Source organism: Mustelus asterias, chromosome 2 (assembly GCF_964213995.1).
Source record: "Mustelus asterias chromosome 2, sMusAst1.hap1.1, whole genome shotgun sequence".
NCBI lineage: Eukaryota > Metazoa > Chordata > Chondrichthyes > Carcharhiniformes > Triakidae > Mustelus > Mustelus asterias.
In genome coordinates this window covers 101,951,012-101,976,198 of record NC_135802.1, presented here as the reverse complement: position 1 = coordinate 101,976,198, position 25,187 = coordinate 101,951,012, and the positions used below count along the sequence as shown (strand labels likewise).

The following is a 25,187-nucleotide window of genomic DNA, read 5'->3' as shown; positions in this document are numbered from 1 at the left end:
TTCGTAGACCCCATTACTGACTGGTATTAACTCTTTATTCTGTGTTTATTTTGTTAACCAAGTTGAAATTTTTGCGCTTCCATGGTTGGATTTCAACTTGCGTTGTTATCATTAATCCAGACCGCTGGATTGCTCATGCTCGGTGTAGTGGAATGGGTGTTATGTAACTGGGCTAGTAATTCAGATTTTGGTGTACTATATAACTTTATCTTCCATAAGGCCATTTCAGAAATTTTCAACTTGGTGACTGATTTTTCCATTGGAACCATCTCCTTCATGTCATTTCTGAGTGGGACGAAGATTTCATTATATTTAGCTTCGAGTTCCAGATGAAGCTTGTCTTAAACTCCCAAGCATCATCTTGATTACATACCTGTTATCGTCTGCTTCATCCCATGTGCTGACCAGGGAAAAAGTAGCAAAATGTAATATTTCAGCTCCAAATGTGCCCATTGTGGTGATTGTACTCAGTTGAGGGATCAACCCTAAAGAATTTTTAGTTGAAAAGGAATATTAATTTACTATTTTCCTGTTGTATGTTCAACGACAAAAACTAAGGATGCTGGGAAACTCAGCAGGTCTAGCAGCACCTGTTAGGAGAGAAATTGAACTGTATGTTCACTCTACAGGGTGTAAATGTTATTTGGCAGAGTCGATAAGCCTAGAATAACTTTCACCCAGTTTGTTGACCCCCACCTTTTATTCATGATATTTCTTAGTAACTGATGAGGATCAAGTTTCTGATGTTTGATAATTCACCTTCAAAATCTAGAGCAGGCTAAATACAGGACAGGGTATATGTTTCCATTTGTGCACAGCTAGATGCCAGTAATATTACCTTATTTTAGAATAGATCTGTTGATATTGTCCACAGAATAAACTTCCTAGCTGATGCTTAGTATAAATTTTACTTTCCTTTGAGTGCAATTTTAATTGTTCCTGCTTTGACTTTTTTAATGAAGGTATTTTTTAAATGAAAACCTCTTACATTTGTGTTTTAGAATAAAAACTTTTTATGTCTAAATTCTGTTAAGATTGCTAATTCATTTTAGGTATCAGTCTTTGTTCAGTGTATAATTGCATCATATGTGGCTGTTGTTGGAGAAGAGCTTAAGAGGAAGTTTAATCTAAGAGGTATTCAAAATTAAGAACAGTTTTGGTGAAATGTTGCCAATGAAATGACTCCCTTGGCCTCATCCATGCATGTCTGCTTTATTTAATAACAGAAACATAGAAACTAATAGCAGGAGTAGGCCATTTGGCCCCTTCGAGCCTGCTTCGCCATTCATTTTGATCATGGCTGATCATCAAATTCAATATCCTGATCACACACCACCCCCCGCCCCTCCCCAAAACATCCCTTGATTCCTTTAGCCCCAAGAACTACATCTAATTTCTTCTTGAAATCAGACATTTTGGCCTCAACTACCTTCTATGGTAGTGAATTCCACACATTCACCATTCTTTGGGTGAAGAAATTTCTCCTCACCTCAGTTCTAAAAGGTTTACCCCTTACCCTCAAACTACTTCTGGACTCCCCAGCCATTGGGAACATTCTTTTTGAATCTACCTCGTCTAACCCTGTTAGAATTTTATAAGTTTCTATTAGATTCCTTCTCACTGTTCTAAACTCCAGTGATTATAATCCTAACCAATTTAGTCTTTCCTCATATGAGAGACCTGCCATCCCACGAATCAGCCTGGTAAACCTTCGCTGTACTCCCTCTATAGCCAAGGACATCCTTCTTTTGATAAGGGCACCAAAACTGCACATAATTCTCCAGGTGTGGCCTCACCAATGCCACAATTGCAGCAAAACATCCCTATCCCTATATTCAAATCCTCTTGCTATGAAGGCCAACATACTAGTTGCCTTCTTTACTGCCTGCTGTACCAGCATGCTTAGTTTCAGCGACTGATGCATGAGGACACGAAGCTCTCACTGATTTTACACCTGTTCAAGTAATAATCTGTCTTCCTAATATTGCTGCCAAAGTGGAAAAGCTCACATTTATCCACATGATACTGCATCTGCCGTGCATATGCCTACACGCTCAGCCAGTCCAAATCATGCTGAAGCATCTTTGCATCTTCCTTACAGCTCACCCTCACACCCAACTTTGTACCTCCTGCAAATTTGGAGATAATACATTCAGTTCCCTCTTCCAACTCATTAATATATAATGTGAACAGTTGGGTTCTAAGATCCCTGCAGAACTGCACTAGTTACTGACTGCTAATCAGAAAAAGACCCATTTATGTCAACTCTTTGCTTCCTATCTGCTAACCATCTTTCTCTCCATCTCAAGACGAGATGGTACTGGACAGACTGGATGTAGTCGGAGGATGTTGGATATCTGTCTCTGGGGAGTGGTCTAGAACAAGAGGTCACAGTCTTGGGATACAGGGTAGGCTATTTAGGGCTAAGATAAGGAGAAATTTCTTCACTCAGTGGGTGATGAACCAGTGGAACTCTGTACCACAGAAGGCTATGGAGGCCAAATCTGAATATAATTAGAAGGGAATGGATAGATTTCTGGATTCTAAAGGTGTCGAAGGGTATGGGGAGGCACTGGTGTATGTTGCTGAGATAGAGGATCAGCCATGATCTTGTTGAATGGCGGAGCAGGATTGAATGATCTGCTCCTATTTTCTATATTTCTAAGTTGACCTGTCCCTGCTGCTAAGAAATGCTGTACTTGCATTGGGAGTTGGCCTTGATGTTTCATCACAACGCGTGCATTACTCATCTTGTACGTGATTAAGCAGGTGACATGGACTGTAGTCAAGATGATGTGTGGGAGTTTAAGGTATGGTGAACAGAAATGGGTCCTCCAGCAAAAAGAATAAAGTATGAAGCTGGTTTCGAGCTAAAAGTTGTCATGTCTGCTAATTTGTCAAATAACTGTGCTGTAGCAAGTGTATTCAGTGTCACTGAAGTACTGGTGCCACTGGACTGATCTTGAGAAGCATATATCAGAATATGTCCTTAGAAATGTTCACATTCCACCAGAAATGTAATGCATATGCACTTCAGTGAGTCAAACCAAACCCTGAGTCCAGCAAAAATTCCAGAGCAACAGCTAGTTGGTGTAGCTGTTTTATTAAACAGAAACGTCTAGTGTTATGGAAGAAGATCAAGATTGCTCAGAACTCACCAAAGATACCAGTTTACAGTGATTCATCATTAGCAGCAAAAACATGAGTACCGTTTTGTTACAAGATGGATGAAAAGCCCAGGAATTTTGATATACCCAGCAGCCAAACTGTAGAGTGAAAACAGTTGTAGTTAAAACCACGGGACGTGAAAAGATGAGATTCATGGTGGAACTCGCGTGGTCAGCAGAACAAAATTAAAGTATTAAGCTAAGATGTTGAAAATCAAGTTTCCTGCAGTAATTGTTGTGCATGCCCATGATAATGGTTGGATGAAGGTGGACTGATATTGTGGATCAATAATGTGTAGAGCAGACACCTTATGCAAGGAACACAGCTTATGAGAGATGTGTTCTTCTCCCCTATAACTGATGAGATCGAGAGGTGCCTATGCAAATTGCAGTTATACCAGTTCAGCCTTTTGGATGTATGCCTCAACAAGCCATTCAAGGACCATGTTCATGCCAAATGGAAGAGGTTGTTAGGGAGAAACTCGAATGGAAATATGTATGCTGCCCCACTTGATTTTCTTTGTGGTTTTGTCATCAAATTGTGGAATACAAATAATGCACGAACTAACATCAGATTATTCGGAAAATATGGAATGTCTAATTCAGTGTATGGAGAGCAAAATATATTGTGGAGATTTGATTTTGAAATTGAAAGCACCAAATCTGATCCAGAGTGCATCCTTGCGATGAAGCCACAGCCAAAGTGACTCTGAATGAATTTATACTTTGTGGTGAATGCCGAAGACAATGAATTCCCCCGTTTTAAAAATGTTTTGATTGTGGTATGGTTGTAGAATTGATTCATTCAACAAAATATGTCACATTGATTTAATTTGAACTTGTTTTTATTTTCACATTCTAAAATGGTGGCTGCTTGTACAAACACTGGTTCATATTTTATGCTATTGTTGTATTGTGCCAGGTGGTATGTGCCCTGCCAACTCAGTCCAAAGGGAAACTTGGCAAGCTATCGCAATGATTTTCAATTCGTATTATTTTACAAAAAAGGTATGCGTGCTGAAGTAGTTTTAAAAACTCCAATAACACTTTGAGATTTTAAATATTTAAATATTAAATTAAAACAATTATTAAGAAAACTGAAACGCATACTGTTACATCTACACGGTTGCGATTAGTCTTACAAACTCTTCCCTAAAAGCTATTCACAGGCACCCCCTTTTAGGCAACAGTCTCTACATTCAATCCATTAAAATTCCAATAAATTTGTCAGAAGGCATCCATGGCTGCTCCAGTTAAGATGCTTTGTTGTGGTGCTCTTGGCACTTGCTCTCAGGCCCTTGCTTGCTGGCCATGCTCACTTGTGCTGTCGCTCACGCTCTTAAATGACAATGATGCATGGATGAAGTGAAACCAATGTAATGCGAATTATTTACAATGAAATAAAAAAAAACACACATACCATCTTTGTGCTCTTAATGTATCTTATGGTAATGGAGCTGGCCAATAAAGTTTTGACTGTGATACAGAGGGCGAGATTTCACGGCCTCGCTCAAGCAAGGTAGAATTCTGGCGAGAGCCTCCATGTTCGACCAGGAAACACTCTTGTAGCCATAGCTGCAACATTCCCAACTAACAGTGGGTTTCACCTCAGTAAAGCATCCTCTGCTGCAGAATTGCATGTGTTTTGCATGCATGCTACTGGTACTTGAAATTTTAATTACATTCCTGTAGGAAATGGGAGGGAAAAAGCAAGAGAGCTGAAATGGCATCCACCTCAGTTATACTGTTGGCATTGGCACACCGTTCACACAATTCTGCCCTCGGGGATCAAGAATGTTCTCCAGGATACATTTCAGAACTTCCCCCTCCTCTCCTTAACACCACCATTTATTGGTCTTCGATTCCCGGCTTGGGTCACTGTGTGGAGTCTGCACGTTCTCTCCATGTCTGCGGAGTTTCCTCCGGGTGCTCCGGTTTCCTCCCACAGGCCGAAAGACATGCTGATTAGGTTCATTGGCCATGCTAAATTCTGCCATGGTGTACCCAAATAGGCGCCATAGTGTGATGACTAGGGGATTTTTACAGTAACTTCATTGCAGTGTTAATGTAAACCTACTTGTGACACTAAAAAAAACTAAATATTGGCGTAGTTCAATTCTCCTATTATCACTCCTCTGCAGTTCATAACCTTCTTGTAATTTATTTCCAAATCTACAGCTCTGTCTCCTTCTGAGTATTTGGATTAGGGCCTTTATTGTTTCTCAGCTACATCCAAATAGGTTGTTGTACCTTTGAGTCCCTTTTAAAAAAAATTCTCTATTGCTGTAACTGCTTCCTTACTTAAAACGGTCTTTCTTCTCCCCTACCCCCTCCCACTCCATCTTTCCTGAATACCTTGTGCCCAGAAATTTTAAGCATCAAATCCTCCCATTTTTTGACCCAGATCTGTTATTGCCACTACATCATATTCTTATGTGACTGTTTTCACGTGTGTCTCATGGACCTTAGCCATCTCACTTCATACATTTGCACTCCAAGCCTACCTCTTTGTATTTTCTACAATACCACCTTTTATTTTGTATCATTCTAACCCTGTCTTTCCCAGTCTTTGTATTTTGTTTCAACTTGTTACGGTTACATTTTGGAGCCAACTCCTCGCTGACTTAGTACTCTGCTGGAGGGTTTAATTTAATTAACCTGCCCATAAGGATATTGATCATATTTCTGTTCACTTGCACCCTTTTCATCTTGAACAGGACCCTTCTGTTGCAGAGCTGGCCCCAGTGTCCCAGGAATCTGAAGTCCTGTCTTCTGTACCACATTTCTAATTGTACACCAGTCTGTCAGGTCTTCCAATTTCCCTTCACTGGGTGTAATCCAGAGTTTGCTATTGCTTCCTAACTGCCATTCTAGTTTCTTAAATTTGATTGGAGGAGCTTAATCCTCTTTCTCCATGCATTGATTCTCATGAAAACCAGAGCTTCTGGCTCTTCCTTTTCTCCTAAGCTCCTCCTCCATTGTGGGATATTCTACATCTCTTGATTATTTGATGGGAGGCAATGTACCATAGAAGCCTCAAGTTGACAGTAGTGGAACTGCTTATTGTACCCTGATTCTCAAATCTTCAATTATTACTGCAGTCCTACACTTCCTTGTAGCCCCTTATATGGTCCTTTGCCTCGTGATGCCAAGCACAGGGTTACACTCGTTTAGGTATATTGCCACTCTCACCGATAGTTGATGCTGAATATCAGTTTGAGAATACACCTGTAAGATTCTTGAAATACCTGCATTGTTCTGTGCTTTTAAGTGCATTCCTACTTGCTATGCAGCACTCTGTCTAGCTGTGGGGTGAGCACCACCTGGAACCAGTGATCCATGAAACATTCAGTCACCCAAATGTCCTCCAGTGAGTACAGCTGCCCCTCAAGGTTCAGAATCCCTGAACTTAAGTTTGAGCTGTATAACTCTGTCACAAATATGATGTGCTGATTGGCCGCCATATGTGCTGTATCTTCCTATGATTCCATAAATCATCATCCAATTGTGGCACAAATTATGGTAACAGCTGTATATGTTTACCACTGCTGTCCCATGATGGCATTTTCTTTTTCATTTTTTGGAAAAAAGCTGCATTATTTCAATCTATTTTTAATCTATTATTTTATATATATTATATATATTATAAAATATAGTAGATTGTGAACAGCACTTTTAAATTCAAAGTTTGAAATTTGTGATATAGCAGCTATTTACAAAAATTGTAGTTTTTTAAAAACAAAACATGCAAGGGATACACAGTAGGTCAGCCAGTTTGCATTGAGGAAATACTCCATCCACAGATGCTGCAAGAATATTCTAAATACATACCCTGGAAATGTTTATAAATAAATATATATGCTCAGGAGCTGAATGAAATGTATTGTACAATGGGTATTACCAACATTACATGTTGCCTCGATTGGATAATGGCAGGTCAACACAAACTACGCACACGCCCGCATGCAACTTGACACCAGTTGGTCATTGTTAAGGTGCTGGACCAGAGTCCCACGTTACCTTCGGACATCAGACTTGACCCCAACATTTTTTTCTATTTTGGCATAAATGTAAGGCCAGGATGCTTCGCTCCAAGAGTAATTCCACTGACAACTTGGGGATCTTTTATGGTAAAACAAACTTTATTTAATAACACAGTTTAAATATAGCTCTAACCAATGAAGCAGCTTAACAATGAAAAGTTGAACAATATTGGAAAATCAAAATGAAACAACTTTAATTTCTAACATCACTGTTTAAGTTTCAAATAAGTAACATTTCTCTTTTATGACTTAAATGCCACTTCAAATACAGTTAGTAACCATGAATATACTCACTATATTGAGTGTAGACAGTCTTGATGCTTTGAGAGAAAAATGAGTTCCAGAAGCCTGCAAAATCCTTCTAACTTAAACAGGCTTCAGTTGCAAACTAAACTGCTTTCTACAAAAGCTGTTTTCCCTCTGCTATAGACCCAAGACTATACCACCATATCATCACATGATCCTGTCAATCACTCTAATCAGAAATCCCAGGAGAACTTAAGTAAACAAAAGTCCATTAACTCTACTTAACATGACCACTTGCAAGCTAAAATGAGTAATTATCCTGCTCTCCCAGCATCTAAGTTGCATTCCCCCGACAAACCGACTGTAGTGTAATGCTGAATTTTTTTAACATTCACCATAAACACACAAAAATGTTATACCAATTGCACCACCATCACCACACCATCCACGTTTTAACATCCACAACGTTTTTATTTGCTCCAGTCTTGTTCGATATGGGAGTGTCAGAACACAGTCAGAACTCCAAATGTTTCTCCAATTATTGTGTAGAAGGGGGGGAAATGCATGTATCTCTCTTCTTCCCCCCCCCTCCCCTCCCCAAGAATATAACTTCTCCATATCATAGTAGGAAGAAAGGCAGTGTCAGCGTTGGACTGGGGTGGGTACAGTAAGAAATCTCATAACACCAGGTTGAAGTCCAACAGGTTTATTTGGAATCACGAGCTGCTCCTTCATCAGGTGAGTGGAAAGGTAGGTTAACAAACTTGGCATATATAGACAAAGGCACAATTGCAAGATAATGGTTGGAATGCGAGTCTTGCTTAGCAATGTGATCTTTAATGTATAAAGTTGATCTATCTTGTCTATTTCAATCCATGTTTGCAACAATGTTAGAGAATACAGAAAATACTGCACTGAAGAAATTAAGCTGTTCCAGGGTGTGTATTTAGAATGTTCTAGAAACTACTTTATGATGACAGCATCATTGTGTCAAGCTGCAATCTGTACATCCTAATTTTTTTCAGGAAGTTTATATCTGTGGAGCAAAATGTGAACCAGATGGGCACCACTAAAATTTAGCTGAGCATATTCAGCTTTAAAATAGTAACATACAAGTTTGTTGAATGAATGTAGTAGTTGAACCTGATTTTAATCTAATCTTTAAAAAAATGCAGATACCCCATCTCAACGTGTCCAGTTTATCCTGGGAATAGAGGATGATGATGAGGAGCACATGCCTCACGATCTATTTACAGAACTGGATGAACTTTGCTTCCGTGATGGAGAAGATTGTGAGTGGAAAGAAACAGCCCGGTAAATGCCAATATTGCAACAGCAGTGGTTTATTATTTTTATTTCATTTTAATTCCTGGTTACCTTGGAAGGAATCCCCAATCTACAGAGTAGTATTTCTTATAACCTTACATGGTATACAAAGGAAGGACTTTTATGTCACCAAAAGATGTTCATTTTGATTCTGAGAAAACTGCCACTAATAATTTTCTCCTGGTGATTGGCAGGCCTGATTTTACAATTCTTCGAACTTGGAAGTTTTATTAAATCTGCTCATATTATAACATGAAGTTTTCTTTTTGGGAAAAATAGCATTAATTTGGAAGACCTAGGAAGCAATTTTTGAAGTCTGTGTTTTCCTTTTGTCGGAAGTTAATTAGTTTAATCCTAGTAATTTTCTTGAGTAGCTTCAGCATTTTGGTTGATATAATTTAATTTTGGTGACCCATAAGCTGTTTTTCAGTTGGCATCCAAAAATATATGTTGCCTTTTGGGATGAATAGATTCACTTCACAGTTTTGCTGCTTTTTCTCCCCAAAGAACAATAAGAACTAAATGCAAGTTCTGATTTAAAGGGACTTTAAATTTAAAGATATTAATTAAGACAGAAATTAAAAGACTCCCTGCTACCCTCCAAAGACAGGCTTCTCCACTCATTAGAATTTTGGTTTGCAGGTAATCTAGAGCTCAGTGGAAAGATTCCTAGCTTCTTGCCCAATGCTGGGCATTAATCTGCATTAATGAACCAGACTAACCGATCAATCACGAGCCATGCCCTGGAATGCTATGGACTTTGGCTCAGTGCAGATTATCTAAGATGCTTCTGGATAAACTTTGTTTCAGTCTTGTATGACTAGATAGATGTCTCTTCCTGAAACGATTTTGACTTTTCTCTGCACAAGTACAAGATAAAAATATAGCAGATGCTGGAAATCAGTAATAAAAACAAAAAATGCTGGAAATATTTGTATTTAGCTGCATCTGAATAGAGAAAAAAAGAGTTGGCATTTCAGGCCTGTGGCCTTTCATCAGATCTCAGTGGAAGGGATTTTCTATTTTTGCTTTTCCCAATCTCTCTTGCACACCACCTCTCAAATCAGTGCCTACCTTTCCTGCAACTTCATGATTGAAACTCTTCAATCAGAATTCAGTCCTCCCCATGGCACTGAAATAACCCAAACTATAGTCGCAAATGGCATCCTCTGGGCACCATAATGCATTATATCTTCTCTCTCTTAGCCTTTCTGCAGCCTTTTATGTGGTCAACCATTCTCCTGTCATTTGTTCCCATTACAACCAGAGCATTTCCAGAAGTAGCTTTTCTTCCCACTTCAGTCATTATCCCTATAGCTCCCAAAGATCTATACTTCCTCCTGCCTCATCAATTTGCTGTCTTGTGGCGATAACATCCCCATATGTGGGGTCAGCTTTTACATGAATTCTGTTTGACACCCAGATCTACCTCTCCAGCACCTCTTTCAAGCCTACAGCCTTTGTTATCAGAATGCTTGCTGATATTCAAGCTTTGAAGAGCCACAGTTCCCTGCAGTTAAATATTAGGAAGTCTGAAGCTATCAACTTTCTCCTCCACCAATGGCATTTCATTATCACCTGATTCTTTCTTCTTTCCTGGCCTTTATCATTGATTAAACTAGACTATTCACAGTCTTGTTGTCCTATTCGCCCTGGTTTGAATTTCCATTTCCAAACCATGTTTTCTCCATCGTACTGTCTCTCTTTCTAACTTGGCAGTATCACTGGATCTGCCCTGCCACAGCCCATTTACTGGTGAAATGCGTATCTTTGTTTTTGTCATCTCTAGATTTGACGATTGCAGTGCTCACATAGATGCTGTCCTATTCTCCCACCCGTGATAAATTTTCAGTTCATCCAAAACTCCAAAGTTGAAAATCCTATCCCATCCTATGGCAGATCCCATTCGTTCATCATTCCCTGTCCTTGACCTACATTGGCTCTCAGACTCCAATGCCTCCAACTTATACTTATCATCCTTGTGTTGTCATTTTACCCGGCTCTATCTCTGAAACCTCCTCCAGCCTCGAACACCCCATCCTGAACACTCTTCCTCTGACTCTTATAATTTTTTATTCTATGGGTGGAATTTTACGAGCTAGCATGAAAATGGGAGAGTTTTTTGGGTAAGTTTTCATGTCCAGTCTTATGCACTCTGACTCTGAAAAAATGGACTAGTCAGTTTTTAGCCAGGGAGGTTGTGGGCAGGGCTTAAATTGCCAGCCAGCCTGCAAAGGGGAGGTATTGTGCATGTGCAGACCTCTAATGCTGCACATGCGCAGGGGCCTGACAAACAGAGAGCTGTTAGGCTCCTACTACTGCAGGCAGCTTCAACTAACCTCCCCTCCCCGGTGGTCGCAGGGGCCCATAGCCTGAGATGCAGACCGATCATGGCCCCGTTCCCTTCCCACCGATTGCAGGCAGAGTGGCGGGGGGGGGGGGGGGGGGGTTTCCCTGCCCTGGACACACCCCTATTGGCCTGACCCTGGCATTGCCTGGTGGATGGTGCAAAGGTGCCCAGTGGGTATTGCCCAGGTGCCAGGGTGGCATTGCCATTCTGGCACTGTCCAAGGGGCATCCCTGCCTTGCACTCTGCCTCCCAGGGGGCCTCAATGGCCTCCAATTCCATCGGCAAGGCCAACACGACTGTTCCCCGTTCGTGGGGAGCAGGTGTTTTCCTCCATCAGAGAGAACCTCTCCTGGCGAGGCCATAAAGGCAAGCGAGCCCGGACGATTGAGCGCTGGGATCGCTAAGCAGATGCAAAACAGTATTTGCATACATTTCGATAAATTAATCAGCCTCGCGCCCATTTCCGGCAAGATGCTGACTGCACCGGAAATCTGGGTGTCGTAAAATCACGACAGGCGCAGAAATGTGCACCATTCCTGCTAGCCGCTTTACGCCGATTTTGCAATATTTTCCCGCTGCAAAAAAGGCGCAAAGAGGTCGTAAAGTTTCATCCTATGTCTCTCTTTTCCTCCCTTCACCCAGCATTGGCTATCTGCCTTCAGTTGTCTTTCGGCCCCATGCTAACTATTCCCTGAATCTCTCCATTGTCTCCTGTAGGGTCCTCCTTAATATAACCTCATTGTCTAATTTTTTGATATTCCTTCTAAATATGCTTTGGTCTTGGCGCCAATTTGTATTTCATTACATCTCAAGTGCCTCAGGATGTATTTTTTTCTTTGAAAACAAATCAAAGAAAATTTGTGAGCATTCATAAATGTTTAGGAAACTAAGTAAGTGCATCATGGAAAATGAAACAAAATATATGGCTGGAATAAGATGGGGAGGGCTGGAAAGAAGCTTGTGCAGAGCTTAAATATTGGCACAGAATAGTTGGGCCAAATGGCCTCTACATTTTAGTATGCATGATGAATATATTTTGATCTGTGTAATTTAAGCAGTAGTAGCTGCTGTCCATTTGTAGAAACTATGAAACCTTGGATGTATAAGCACATGTCTCGACCTCCAAATGGTGCCTTCCATTGCCTGTCAATCTGAGCCCAAGTTTCTTTACCAGCTAAACAAATATCTTTCTGCTTTCAGTGCTTAATATAACCAAGGAATGTCAAGCAGTTACCACATCTGAAATCCTAATTTTTGGAAAAATAGTATTTGAAATTAGTTAATATTAGGGTAGTTGTACTCCATTATTGAAATATGTGCATCATTATTGAAATGGGCTGCATCAGTAGTAGGATTGAATATTTCAAAGTGGATTTTAACCCTGGTAGAATTAAATGTGTAACATTTTATTTGTGATGAGCAACAAAACTGTTGAATACTTTGTTTCATTAATTACCTTAAATTCTAGCTATCTTTACCTGTATTTGTTACTAATTAAATCATGGATTTCTGGCATAAAAATATTGCAAAAACTGGCATATAGAACTGTTTATAGAAATCTTATATGCTCAACATAAAGCTTAGTTTCAAATCTATTGCTATTCTTAAAGGAAAAGCAAAAAATATCTATTATCTTAGTTGGGGGCAGACTTAGCAATTAGCAGTTTTGACCTATTGAGCCTAATATATTTTTTCTTAGTTTAGACTGAAATATTTGTTAGAAAGCTTGATGTACAGTTTCCAACGTTGGCTCCTAAGTACAGCTGCAAATTTGCACCATCGGAGGTAGTACTCACAATGGAAAATTCCAAGTACATGGAATTTAAATGGAAAGAAGGGAGTTGATTATAGACAGGCAAATATATTTCAGACTGAAAAGTCTCAGAACACATTTCAACCCTTGGAAGAGAGTCGAAGCAATAACAGGCAAAAGTGAAGGAAAGGGAAATGTGAGGTGCAAACATGAGTTTGTAGGCAAGTAATGTAGCAACATAATCTCTTGTTCAGTGCTGCTGAAGTAGAGATGGTCTTGTATGTCTTGCTTGCAAATAGTGATGCAATCTGCCACTCTACGTCACGTCCTTAACTGTTTGCAGTTATGCAAAAATGTTGAGCTAAAGACAAATCTCATGAAGCAACTGAACAAGTAACTGTTGCTGGATTTTCCAAGACTATGCTGCACCTTAGTCATTTTTCAGTGCATGGCACAACTCTGCATTTGTCATGGACATTGTGAAGAGTGTATTTTCCATTCTTAGCAGATAGTTGTGCCTGTAGATAATGTTGGTTTGTTTGGTTGTAACAAATTCATATTTTGGCAAATTATTAAAGACTATTTGATGGTATCAGTGGCACTACATGAAAGATTGTGATTTTGGGATGCTTTCAAGGAAAAATACAGCACAATAGACAAACATTCACATACCTTAGTGATATTGTCAATCTGCTGCTTCTGCTTTCTTTAACAGTAGTCTCTGTATACATTAGTTGTCTGTCAGAGTGATGTAATGTTTGTGCCTCTCTGCAAATGTGGTATAGACTTCAGGTAGATAAAAATCTCTTGGCAGCCTGACCTAACCGTTATACATCTGTAGATCTTTTTATTCAAACCCTAATGGTTGTGCTAATAATTGTACTGGATCTCTGGTACACATCGGGGGAAACAATTCCCTTGCAATAATGGCCAAAATTCCATTTGCCATCCTAATTAATTGCTGCACCTGCATGCTAACGTTTTGTGATTCATGTACGAGGGCATGCTTTCCTACCTGGTTTTTGCATCATCAGCAAAATTGCCAAAATATAGTTTGTCCCTTCATCGAAGGCATTAATTTCGATAGTAAATAGACTCTTGTGGCACTCCTAGTTCCAATTTACCAAGTTGAAAATGACCCATATGTCTTGACTCTCTTGTTTCCTGTAAATTTGCCTATCCTCTATCAATGCTAATATATCACCCCAACAATGTAAACTCTTATGGGGCTGGTCTGACAGGAGCCAAGGTCATAAGAACAATGTTGTAGGACCAGACCCTTCCAATTATTTTTCCAAGTGTTTTAAAATACGTTGGGGAAACCCAGCAAGGCAGCTGGCATGCTGCTGTCTACTTTTTCTGCTTGAGACAACACTTAAGAAAAAAATTCTGCCCTCGATTTTAATCTGTCTAACATTGCCTGGCTAACTATTTAAGTAAGCACATTGGAACTGTCCAAATTCTCCAACTGTTACTCAAGAGTTACAGACGTTACATCGCGAAGGGACCTGTGGAACAGGGGAATTGCCCACCAGAACTTGAAATTTTGCAATTCCCAAGGAGACTAGCACCCTCCATAATACGGAGACTGGAATATCTGACCTATGAGACTTGCTTAATGATGGATTCTAGCATTTTTGCAATGATAGATGTTAATCCAATTGGTCTACATTTTCCTGCTTTGTCTTCCTCCTCTCTCAAAGAGCGATGTTGCATTTGCATTTTCCAATCTGCTGGAATCTTTACAGAATCTAGGGAATTTTTGTGTATTACAGCCTATGTCTCTGCAGCCACCTTTTGATGTTGGCTGTCAGGTCCACAGGACCTGTCAGTCTTTAGTCCTATTACTTTTCCCAGTACTTATTCTCTAGTGATCATGATTTTAAGTTTCTTCCTCCCTTTTGCCTCTTGATTATTCTTGGGATTTTTTGTCTCCTGATACAAAATATTTGTTCAATGTGTCTGGCATTTCCTTAAAATTATTAATTTTACAGGCTCATCCTCACAGGAAGCAATGCTTACTTTAGCTACCTCTTTTCCTTTACATCTATGAAGCTTTTACTATCTGTTTTTATATTTCTAGTGTTAGGTTCAAGAATTCGCTGACACCTCATGGTCTGGTACAAGCGTACAAGATTTTTAGGAATTCCTTCTCTGTCTTACATGTTACTCGTCTCCTATTATTTTCTCTCTTAGTCATTATTATACATTATTTCAGAGAACACCCATTCACATTCGTTGGTTAATTAAACACATTTGCAGAGGTGTCCGACACTAATTCGTTCTGACCTCTGATCATGCACTGTACACGAGTTAATGGCCTCTGCCAAGATTAGCTGATCACGAGCTGTGAATGTACATGCTGGTCTCAACATGTTGTAACATTGTAACATGTCCCAGTACATGTAAAACCTGAAACCTCAGCAGGATTTATCCCATGAGAAAATGCTTGTACAAATACTCTGTAGAAAATGTTATAAAAATTATAAAGAAAAAGTAAAAGTTAGCTTCCCACACTTGCTAGTTTTCTCTCATATTCCAGTTTCTCCCCTTACTTTTTAGTAATCCTTTGCTAGTGTTATAATCCAGGTTATAAACTCCAAGGTGTTTTATGAAGTCAGCCTAGATCATAAGCTTTGCACTTTAAATTTTTGGCACGGGTAAGCATAAGATGTTTCACTTCAGGTATGATTCAAACGACCCGCTAGGGAGCATTTATCAAACAAAGTTTAATTAAGAATGCAGTTAATGTACAATACAATTACCAATAACTTTTACCAATTACAAACAAAAAAAAAGATATTGTATGTACCTTAACAACTATGAATACTTTTCCAACACAAGCACCGCTACAAACATACACTCCCATTCTAGGCTTAGCACAGAAGTAAGTATGTTCACATGATGCTTGATCTTGCAGCTTTGCAACACCAACTGTGAATTAGTCCTTTGGATGGAGAATTGAAACTCTAACTTCCCCGTCCTAGAGCTCCCAGCACCCCTCAGTGTAAAGATGAAGCCACTATTTCCAGTCTGCAGTCCAAATGGCTTCTAACTAGCAAGCAGAATTTTCAATACTAGAGAGAGAGAGAGAGACAAACAGTTTTCAGGCTGGAGTTCAACAGCTTCTAACTAAACTGAAAGTGACTCTTGGATTTTCCCTGTGAGAAAAAAGAACTGTCCAAAGGCACCTGACCTGTCAATCAGTCACAAATCAACAATTCCCAAAGGGGTCATAAACCCCAGAACACTGCATTAGGCCCAGATTAAAAAATTATCAAAAGGCCTATTAAATGACTGTAGCAACAATAAAAGGACATCAGCTCAGACAGCTCGGGCCCATTTTTTTAAAAGTGTTGCTTACAAACTATAGAGAACATGATTAAAATACATTTCTTAAAGGCACAGTAGCATCACACTGGTTTGTATCACAAGAGATGTATGCATGCCCTTTTCAATTTGGTACCATTCGTAACTTAGTTAGCCACCAATGGTGCATACTTCCTCGAGAGTCTTTCTTAATGGCATATATCTTTCTGGAGAGTAATGAAATAGTCAGCCAACGTTTCTCTACTATATCACAATTTAACCTTTTTCTCCCTAGTCCACTTTAGCCAGCTCTTTTTCCTATCCCTGTGCAAGTACCTTTATTGAAGGCACTTTTTTTAGACCCACAAACCGAATGTGAAATTCAGCACATTATAATCATTCTTGCCTAGAGGATCCTGTCTTGTTGCGCAGGCCTAATATAGCTTGCTCCCTGTCCTAGAAAGCACTGTTGAAACTATCCCGAAGATCCTCTATGGACTTGCACTCCACACTACTTTTGCCAATTTTGTTTGTCCAGTCTATATGAAATTTAAAATAGCTCATGAGTCTTGCAGTTTCTTTCTTACAAACTGCCTTTATACCTTGACTTGTACTCTGTCCTACAGTGTAACTACTGTTAGGGGGCATGTGAGCTACTCCCATTAGTGATTTCCTTCCTTTGCTATTTCTTATCTCCGCCCAAACTGATTCCACATCTTGATCTTCTGACCAAGATCATTTCTCACTGTCATCGTGATCTCACCTTTTATTAACAGAGTTGCGACATTTCCTTTTCCTTTCTCCCTGTCCTTCTGAAATGTCAAATACTCTTGAATATTCAGATCCCCAGCCCTGGTAACCTTGTGACAATGGCAATCATATCATACTGATTTATTTCTATTATCAATTCACCCAACTGGTTGCAAATTTTATGAGCATTCAGATAGAACTTTTAATTTTGTATTTTTACCATTTTTTTCTTAACCTTGACACCGTTCTAGTGAGCTCTTTTATATTTGTATGTTCTGTCTTCTGTTTATCATTACTCCTATTGTCACCTTATTCTATTGCTATGTTCTTTCTCTAACTTTCCAAATGAGTGTGAACACTCCAATCCTTTTCTGGTTGGCAATCAGTGACTAGTGGCGTGCTGCAGGGATCGGTGCTGGGGCCTCAACTATTTACCATATACATAGACGATCTGGAGGAGGGGACCGAGTGTAGGGTAACAAAGTTTGCGGACGACACAAAGATGAGTGGGAAAGCAAATTGTGTGGAGGACACAGAGTCTGCAGAGAGATTTGGATAGGCTAAGTGAGTGGGCAAGGAACTGGCAGATGGAGTATAACGTTGGTAAGTGTGAGGTTATCCACTTTGGAAGGAATAATAGTAAAATGGACTATTATTTAAACGGTGAAAAATTACAACATGCTACTGTGCAGAGGGACCTGGGGGTCCTTGTGCATGAATCACAAAAACTCAGTTTGCAGGTGCAGCAGGTAATCAAGAAGGCAAATGGAATGTTGGCCTTTATCGCGAGGGGGATAGAATATAAAAGCAGGGAGGTCTTGCTGCAACTGTACAGGGTACTGGTGAGGCCGCGCCTAGAGTACTGTACAATTTTGGTCCCCTTATTTAAGAAAGGATATATTAGCTTTGGAGGGGGTACAGAGAAGGTTCACCAGGTTGATTCTGGAGATGAGGGGGTTAGCTTATGAGGAGAGATTGAGTAGACTGAGCCATTGGAGTTTAGAAGGTTGAGGGGAGATCTTATCGAGACATATAAGATAATGAAGGGGCTAGACAGGGTAGAAGCAGCGAGGTTATTTCCACTTACAATGGAAACAAGAACTAGGGGGCATAGCCTCAAAATACGGGGGAGTCAATTTAGAACAGAGTTGAGGAGAAACTTCTTCTCCCAGAGGGTAGTGAATCTTTGGAATTCTCTGCCCAATGAAGCAGTAGAGGCTACTTCGTTAAATGCGTTTAAGTCACAGATAGATTTTTAACCATTAAGGGACTTGAGGGTTATGGGGAGAGGGCGGGTAAGTGGAACTGAACCCACTATCAGATCAGCCATGATCTTATTGAATGGCGGAGCAGGCTTGAGGGGGCGAGATGGCCTACTCCTGCTCCTATTTCTTATGTTCTTAACCCTTGTATTTAGATTAAAATCTTCTATACAGACCTAGTTATATGATTTGCTAGTACATTGATTCCAACACATGGCTGAACACCACCTCAGTGGTATGGCTCCCTCTTTGCCCAGTACAGATGCCAGTGTCCCATGAATTGAAATGCAATTCTCCGACATCAAACTTGGAGCCATACATTCAACTTTCTGATCTTATTTACACTATACCAATTTGCTTGTGGCTCAGATAACAATGCAGAGATTTTTACTCTTGTGGCTCTGCCTTTTAATTTGGCTCCTAACTATTCATAATCCCACGGATAGAACCAAGAAAGAGGTTCTGCTATGTAATTGCATATGAACCATGACAAGCGGATCCTTCCCCTCCACGTTTGTCTACAGTCCTGAGGTGATATCTTTAACCCTGGCAAGCTGCATAGCCTTTGAGACTAATGCTCTTGGCTGCAGAGTACAGTATGTATTCTCCAAACTAACCTGCCCTCGACTGCAACAACATTCCCTTTTACTTCATTTCCCCCCCCTCCCACACACACACCCCCCAAATGCCCCCCTGCACTGCAATGTTGTGGTGAATTTGCTCATCCTCCCTGCAGTCCCTTCTCATCCACACAGGCTTCACAAACATAAAATTTATTGGGCAAGTGCAAGGATTGAGTTGCTCATTGAAATATATCTATTATACTTTGTATGACTGACAATTTTCAACCATTTTAATTATCATTTGATCTTTTAGTAAATACTCAAACCATCCAACAATTTCTTTAAGTGCCTCCTTTGTGTGGCTTATGACATCAAAGTATTTAAGTACTAAACGTTTAATCTGCTTCTCATTTCAGATGGCTGAAGTTTGAGGAGGATGTAGAAGATGGAGGGGAGCGATGGAGTAAACCATATGTGGCTACTCTCTCTTTACATAGTTTGTTTGAGTTGAGAAGCTGCATACTAAATGGAACAGTCATGTTGGATATGAGAGCTAACACCACAGAGGAAATAGCAGGTCTGTGCATAATTAGAGATGCTGTTTGATCACTTTTGCGGTTTTATAGATAGTATCACATCCTTTAGAAAACTACTTATAACTTGGTCTTTAATTTTTATAATATGAATAATAAAAATGCTATCTTGTACTATTTGTGAAAATTTGGAATTGAATATACCAGGGCTGCTAGTAAGGCTCGTATGACTGAAAGCATTATCATGAAGGAAGGTTAAACTACTTTATTATTGATGCATGTTATAGTGTATTAAATAGATTGCTTATGTTTCACCAATTTGGAACTTTCAAATTTAATAGTGTTTTTGATGTCAAAACATAATTATATTAAAGGCATTGTTATTTTATTTTCTCATTTTTCTTTATGTTCATTTCTTGATCAAACCTTTCACTCCACGTCAGGATTTCAACAATTACAAATTGCATGTGCCTGTTTAAAAAAAAAATAATGAACCATTAGAAGAATAGCAAATTTAAGTTGCTGATTTTAGAATTGTGGAGAATATTTTCCTGCCTTAAATAGGTCAAGGCAATTTTTAAAAAATAGTTTGGTAGTTGCAATTTAAAGTGAAACTTTCTCTCTTGCCTTCTTTCTTTTGCATGTTTTCTTTCTTTAATTTGTTGGTGCACCTGTGCTTACTGTTTTTTGTGCACATTTTGTCTTTCTGCTGTTCTCTGCTCACTTGCTTGATTGTATTACAGATATGGTACTGGACAACATGATAGCATCTGATCAGCTGGATAAGAGCATGCGAGACAAAGTGCGGGAAGCACTATTGAAAAAGCACCATCACCAGAGTGAGAAGAAACTGAGTAACCGCATCCCTATTGTCCGCTCCTTTGCAGATATAGGCAAGAAACATTCTGATCCTCACTTGCTTGAGCGAAATGGTGAGATGTTTTGTAGTATCCAATTTCTTATCGTATCCCGAATAATGGCATCAGAATAAACTGGTATTTTTAACTTATCATAGAGGCTGCTTTTGGCTTTGGCTCATTTTCCAGTTGCTCCTATAGTTTCCAATTTATTGTTAAATATAGCCAGAATTCCTTCTGTAGCAGCATGTTTGTCTGCTGTTCTGGGTTTAGTGCTCATTTTCCAATTATTGAGTGAACTGTGTGTCTAAATATCTTTATCCATTAACCATGTTCTTAGCCAGTTTGTCAAAAGTGACATCTGATAAAATAAGTTCCTGGCACTTGCATTTCTTCAAATATGCAGGGCGATTCTCCCAAAAATGCTGAATTGGTGGGAAAACTGTTCTAGATCACGACTGTTTTGTCAGTTCAACTTCACACTCAAATCTCCGCACTCTGTGCACTGCAGAGGTCACAATCGGGAGTCTCATTAAAAACCCAAGGGGGCGGGGCCTATTTGCACCAGAGTCTGACAGTTCTGGAACTCTGCGCATGCGCAGTGGCCCCGATCTGTCAGTCTCCCCATTTGCTGGCCAGCTCAATCGCTGGCCAGCCCGGGACCTCTGTAGCGCTGCCCCCCCGACAGCCTGATTGCGCTCCCCCCGCACCCCCCCACCCACCCACCCACCCACCCAGCCAATCACGATCGTTGGCCTCCCTCCAGCCCAGACCGGTCCCCATGCAGAGTGGCAGTGGGCCCCACTCCCTTGGCACTGCCTGATGGGCAATGCCAAGGTGCCCCTGGGCATGGACACCTTGCCCCTTGGGCAGTGCCAGGGGCACAGGCTGGCACTGCCAGGATACCCATGCCCATGGGGCCCCCCCCCACTGCCCAACCCCCTGGGGGGCCCCGATTGCCCCCCCCTTCATTCCGGCGGGGTCTCTTGCTAGTTCTCCGAATGTGGGGATCTATTCTAAACCCCGCCGGAATGAAGTACTCTTGGCGGGGTGGGAGATTCAATTAGGACTGGCAAGTTCCCGATAATGAAATGTTAAACATATTTAAACTACATTAAAAAGAAATTCAAATCACTTGCCTTTATTCCCGCTGGTTTCCAGTATGGCCTGGACTCCGACTGTTTTTGGTCTCTGGGAGATGCGCATGCGTTCCCGATGCATACGCCAATTCTGGAAAAAGGCCAACGATGCACATCTCCCAGCCCCACCCACCAGAAAAGTTGAGGGTCGTGATGGGAGAATCGCCCCATGGTTTCAGTGGTTGGAGTCTTAATACTTTATTTACTGCTGGCACTTGTTTATCTGCAAACTCTACTTATTTAGTAATTCAGAGAACTCCGTGACCAATTCATGTAAAATTCTTTTAGTTTGCATAGGCTGTATCTGTGTTACTAACTATGTACCTATACACAAACCACTGCTGAAAATACTTGATACAAATTCACAGAATAACAATAGAGTGAATTCTGTTTTCTTTTCCAGAATTTTATTTTTCAGTAGGCAATGTTACTTAACTGAAAAAATTAGGCAAATTATTTCAGAGAAAATATCTAGTGAATTGGCCTTGGTAATTTTACTGGAATTAAATGAAATTTGCTTGTCACTGTACAATTCTTTTTCTTATGCGTATAAACATTTTAAATCTAAATAGTGCACTAGCTTCATCTAATTGATATTAAGTATTTAAATTTAAAATTACTTGCAATGTCAGAATAACTGGTAACTAACATTAAAATTTAGGTAAGAGATATCAAGCACTGAGTTTGAATTTCCTATAAAAAGGATTACTTATTTCCATTTAATGGTTTCAAATGGCCAAAGGTTAAAAAAATAAATGGGTTGTATAGCACTGAGAGCATTAAGACCGATTGCAGTCATTAGATCATGTGGGGTGAGAACTACAGACCAGCCACAAGGGAGAATTTGCAAGTTAGAGGCCAGAGGGTGGGGAGAATTACACGGTGAGGCAGGGGGTGGAGGAATGTGATGTCATTCAATTTGCTTTTGGAAATCAATTAATTGTAGTGCACTATGGCAGTCAATCCTATAAAAGACCAGGGAAGGGCTGATGGAAAAGGTTGCAGGGTGAGAAAGGCTTGCCAATGAGAGAACCAAATTAATCGAGCGGGAGACTTGAGTGATCCAAAATTGTGGAAGCAAGAGGCTATTGAAAGGATCAAATAGAGGAGTGAGGGTCTATAGTGGGGGAAATCGAGAATCAGAGGTAAACATTTTTACCAAAGTGGATGACATGTTGAAAGTGAAGCAACCAGAAAACAAAATGGCCAGCCTGTGACCAGAACTTCAACAGACAAAATTGGAGCAGCCAGACTGCATTACAGATCATGTAATAACAATTGGGGAACCCTATGAAGCCAGTGTAGCTAATGGGGAAATGATTACAAAGGAATTCTCCATGGAATGTGCAGGGTGTACCAAATTCAATAATATTTATTTGTAAAAATGAAATCAAGGATTTTTAATTGCAAATTAAATGGCAACCTACAAAAACTTATTATTGATCAAACTTTGTGGGCTGGCACCTTTTCAAAAGACCAACCTAATACTTCATTCAGTGTTTTGCTTTGGTACATTTATGCATTTTATTTCATTGTTTGCTTCCTCACTTGTGCCTTTCCTCTTTTAAAAGCATAATTCAACCAGTCACAACAGATCTTCATCTGATTTAATAGATTTATTTCTACCAGCATGGATCTCTGTGGCTCCTTAAATCCTATTCATGTTATGTTTTCTGTTTTTTTTCATTTTGATGATAGGGGAAGGCCTTTCTGCCTCCCGCCTTTCACTCCGGGCTGGTCTCTCTGCTTCAAGTCTTTCGTTAAGAAGAGCTTCTCATTTTTCTCTTCCATTTGGCTCCTTTATGCCTGGTTCCAAGGGTGGATCACTAGCAGGTTCAAGGTGCGCAAGTCCCAGTCCCACCCCTCAAAATACACCACCCTGCAGTCCAAAGCTTGAGCATCACCGTCAGGGTCAAAGTCAGTTGCTGGTGTCTGGTGCTGGTGAGGATATTCCTGATGTGATAGTTCACCCCCCTGATGAAGAACTTGAGGTACAAGAAGGACAGGTGAAAGCACATGAAGAATGGGATGAACATAAAGCAGGCAAATATCAAATGGTTGTAATAAGTTTGTGCATGTGGAGCACTAGTAGTGGAGTATGATAATGCCACATAGCATGCCTTAGTAATAGTTTAAAAGCAGTTTATTGCAATCAACTGATATTCCACTGTAAAATTAAAAAAAATACTTTTGCACATATTTTCATGCCTTTTGCATGCAACAGCTACACCATTTTTCAGTATGGTAACTAAATTATGTACATTATGTGCCATTAATTACTTGAGTTAAGGTTATCAAATTTTGTATAACATTGGAAGTTGTATATGCATGTGGTGTTTTTTAAGCTGAGATATGGGCACTGTGCAGATTCCATTTTTGATATGATTATTGCAGCTTTTTTATCCAAAATAATCATCCAAAAATTATATTTTACTACATTAAGCATTTACATCGAGGCTGAATGTTTTTTGTCCATGTAGTATGATTTGTGATATTACAGTTATTTTCAGAAACCTGCTCAAGTTAGTTTAAAAGGATGTGTAAGTAAATACAATGCTCCTATAATGGAAGACCTTTGTATTGAGTGGCACGGTGGCACAGGTTCAATAATTTGGTGGACCCAGATTCAATTCCAGCCTCAGGTCACTGTCTGTGTGGAGTTTGCATGTTCTCCCCGTGTCTGCATGGGTTTCCTCTGGGTGCTCTGGTTTCCTCCCACAGTCCAAAGATGTGCAGGTTAGGTTGATTGGCCAGGCTAAATTCACCCTAGTGTCAGGGGGATTAGCAGGGTAAATGTGTAGGGTTATGGGAATAGGGCCTGGGTGGGATTGTGGTTGGTATAATCTCGGGCCGAATGGCCTCTTTCTGTACTGTATGGATTCTATACCTGCAGTGCCATTTTCTTCTCCCCTCCATCCTGCTCCTTCCCATTTCTCTTCTTCCTCTTCCTTCACTTGTTAACAGTTTTCTATTCTCAGGTACCATCTCTCTTTTCTTTCTTTCTTCAAGTCTGCAGTCACCACTCTTCAAAAATAACTCATCTTTGCAACTTATTCCCACTTCTTCAACCTTTCTTACTTCTCAGGTTGTTGAATGTATTGTTGTCTCCCAAATTATTCCAATGATTCTCAAGATTTCATGTTCAGATCCCCGCAGCCAAGTTTCCACTGCTGCCACAGTATGAAACTGATTCTCATCAAAGTCACAAATGACATCCTATATTACTTTAACTCTGGTTGTTGATCCCTCCAGGTGCTTCTCAACCTGTTTGCAATCTTTAACACAGTTGACTATACCATCTTGCCTCCACTTGTAGCCAGAAAATCACTTGCAATGGTCTCTCTTCAAATTGTTGAACACTTACCTTTGGTATCTTCAAATAATCTATCCTTGACCTTCGATTTCTCATCTGCATGCTATCCCTCAAAAGAACGATCCAAACGCAGTCAGGTTCCATGCCCAGTTCTACCTCATCATCACTTCTCTTGACTACTCCACTGTCTCTAAATTGTCAGTGCTGGATGAACAGATATTTGCTTCAACTAAATATTGAGAAGATTTAAATCATTGTCTTCTGCCCTGACACACACACACTGTTTTCCTTTGTTGCCTCTAGAGTTGTATATTCCAACACACTTGTGGTCAGCCTTCCATTTTCCACCTTCCATAAACTTGAGGTCATCCAATATTGTATGCAAGTAGCACCAAGTCCTTTAGGATTACCGCTAAGCAACAGCTTGATTTAAAATTTGCATCCTTGTTTTCAAATCTTTCCATGGCCTCTCATCCCTCCCCTATCTCTGTAACCTCCTTCAGTACTGAAACTCTTTGTATCTATGCTCCCCCAAATCAGGCCTCTTAAACATTCCCACGTCCCCAATTTTAATTA

General features: G+C 40.1%; 1 protein-coding gene across 5 annotated transcripts in view; it reads left to right on the top strand.

The window, feature by feature from the left end:
• The window catches only part of LOC144510123 (sodium bicarbonate cotransporter 3-like), a 172,477-nt gene that overhangs the window by 71,080 nt on the left and 76,210 nt on the right, over window positions 1–25,187 (top strand). For 3 of the 5 annotated variants that reach the window (XM_078239493.1, XM_078239469.1, XM_078239478.1), the window contains exons 4-7: window positions 8,632–8,770; window positions 19,186–19,346; window positions 20,046–20,234; window positions 22,997–23,341. In XM_078239493.1, the coding sequence (XP_078095619.1) occupies window positions 8,632–8,770; window positions 19,186–19,346; window positions 20,046–20,234; window positions 22,997–23,341 (834 nt within the window). The remainder of the gene's footprint in view (window positions 1–8,631; window positions 8,771–19,185; window positions 19,347–20,045; window positions 20,235–22,996; window positions 23,342–25,187) is intronic. The other 2 variants (XM_078239486.1, XM_078239502.1) reach the window with 2 other exon arrangements.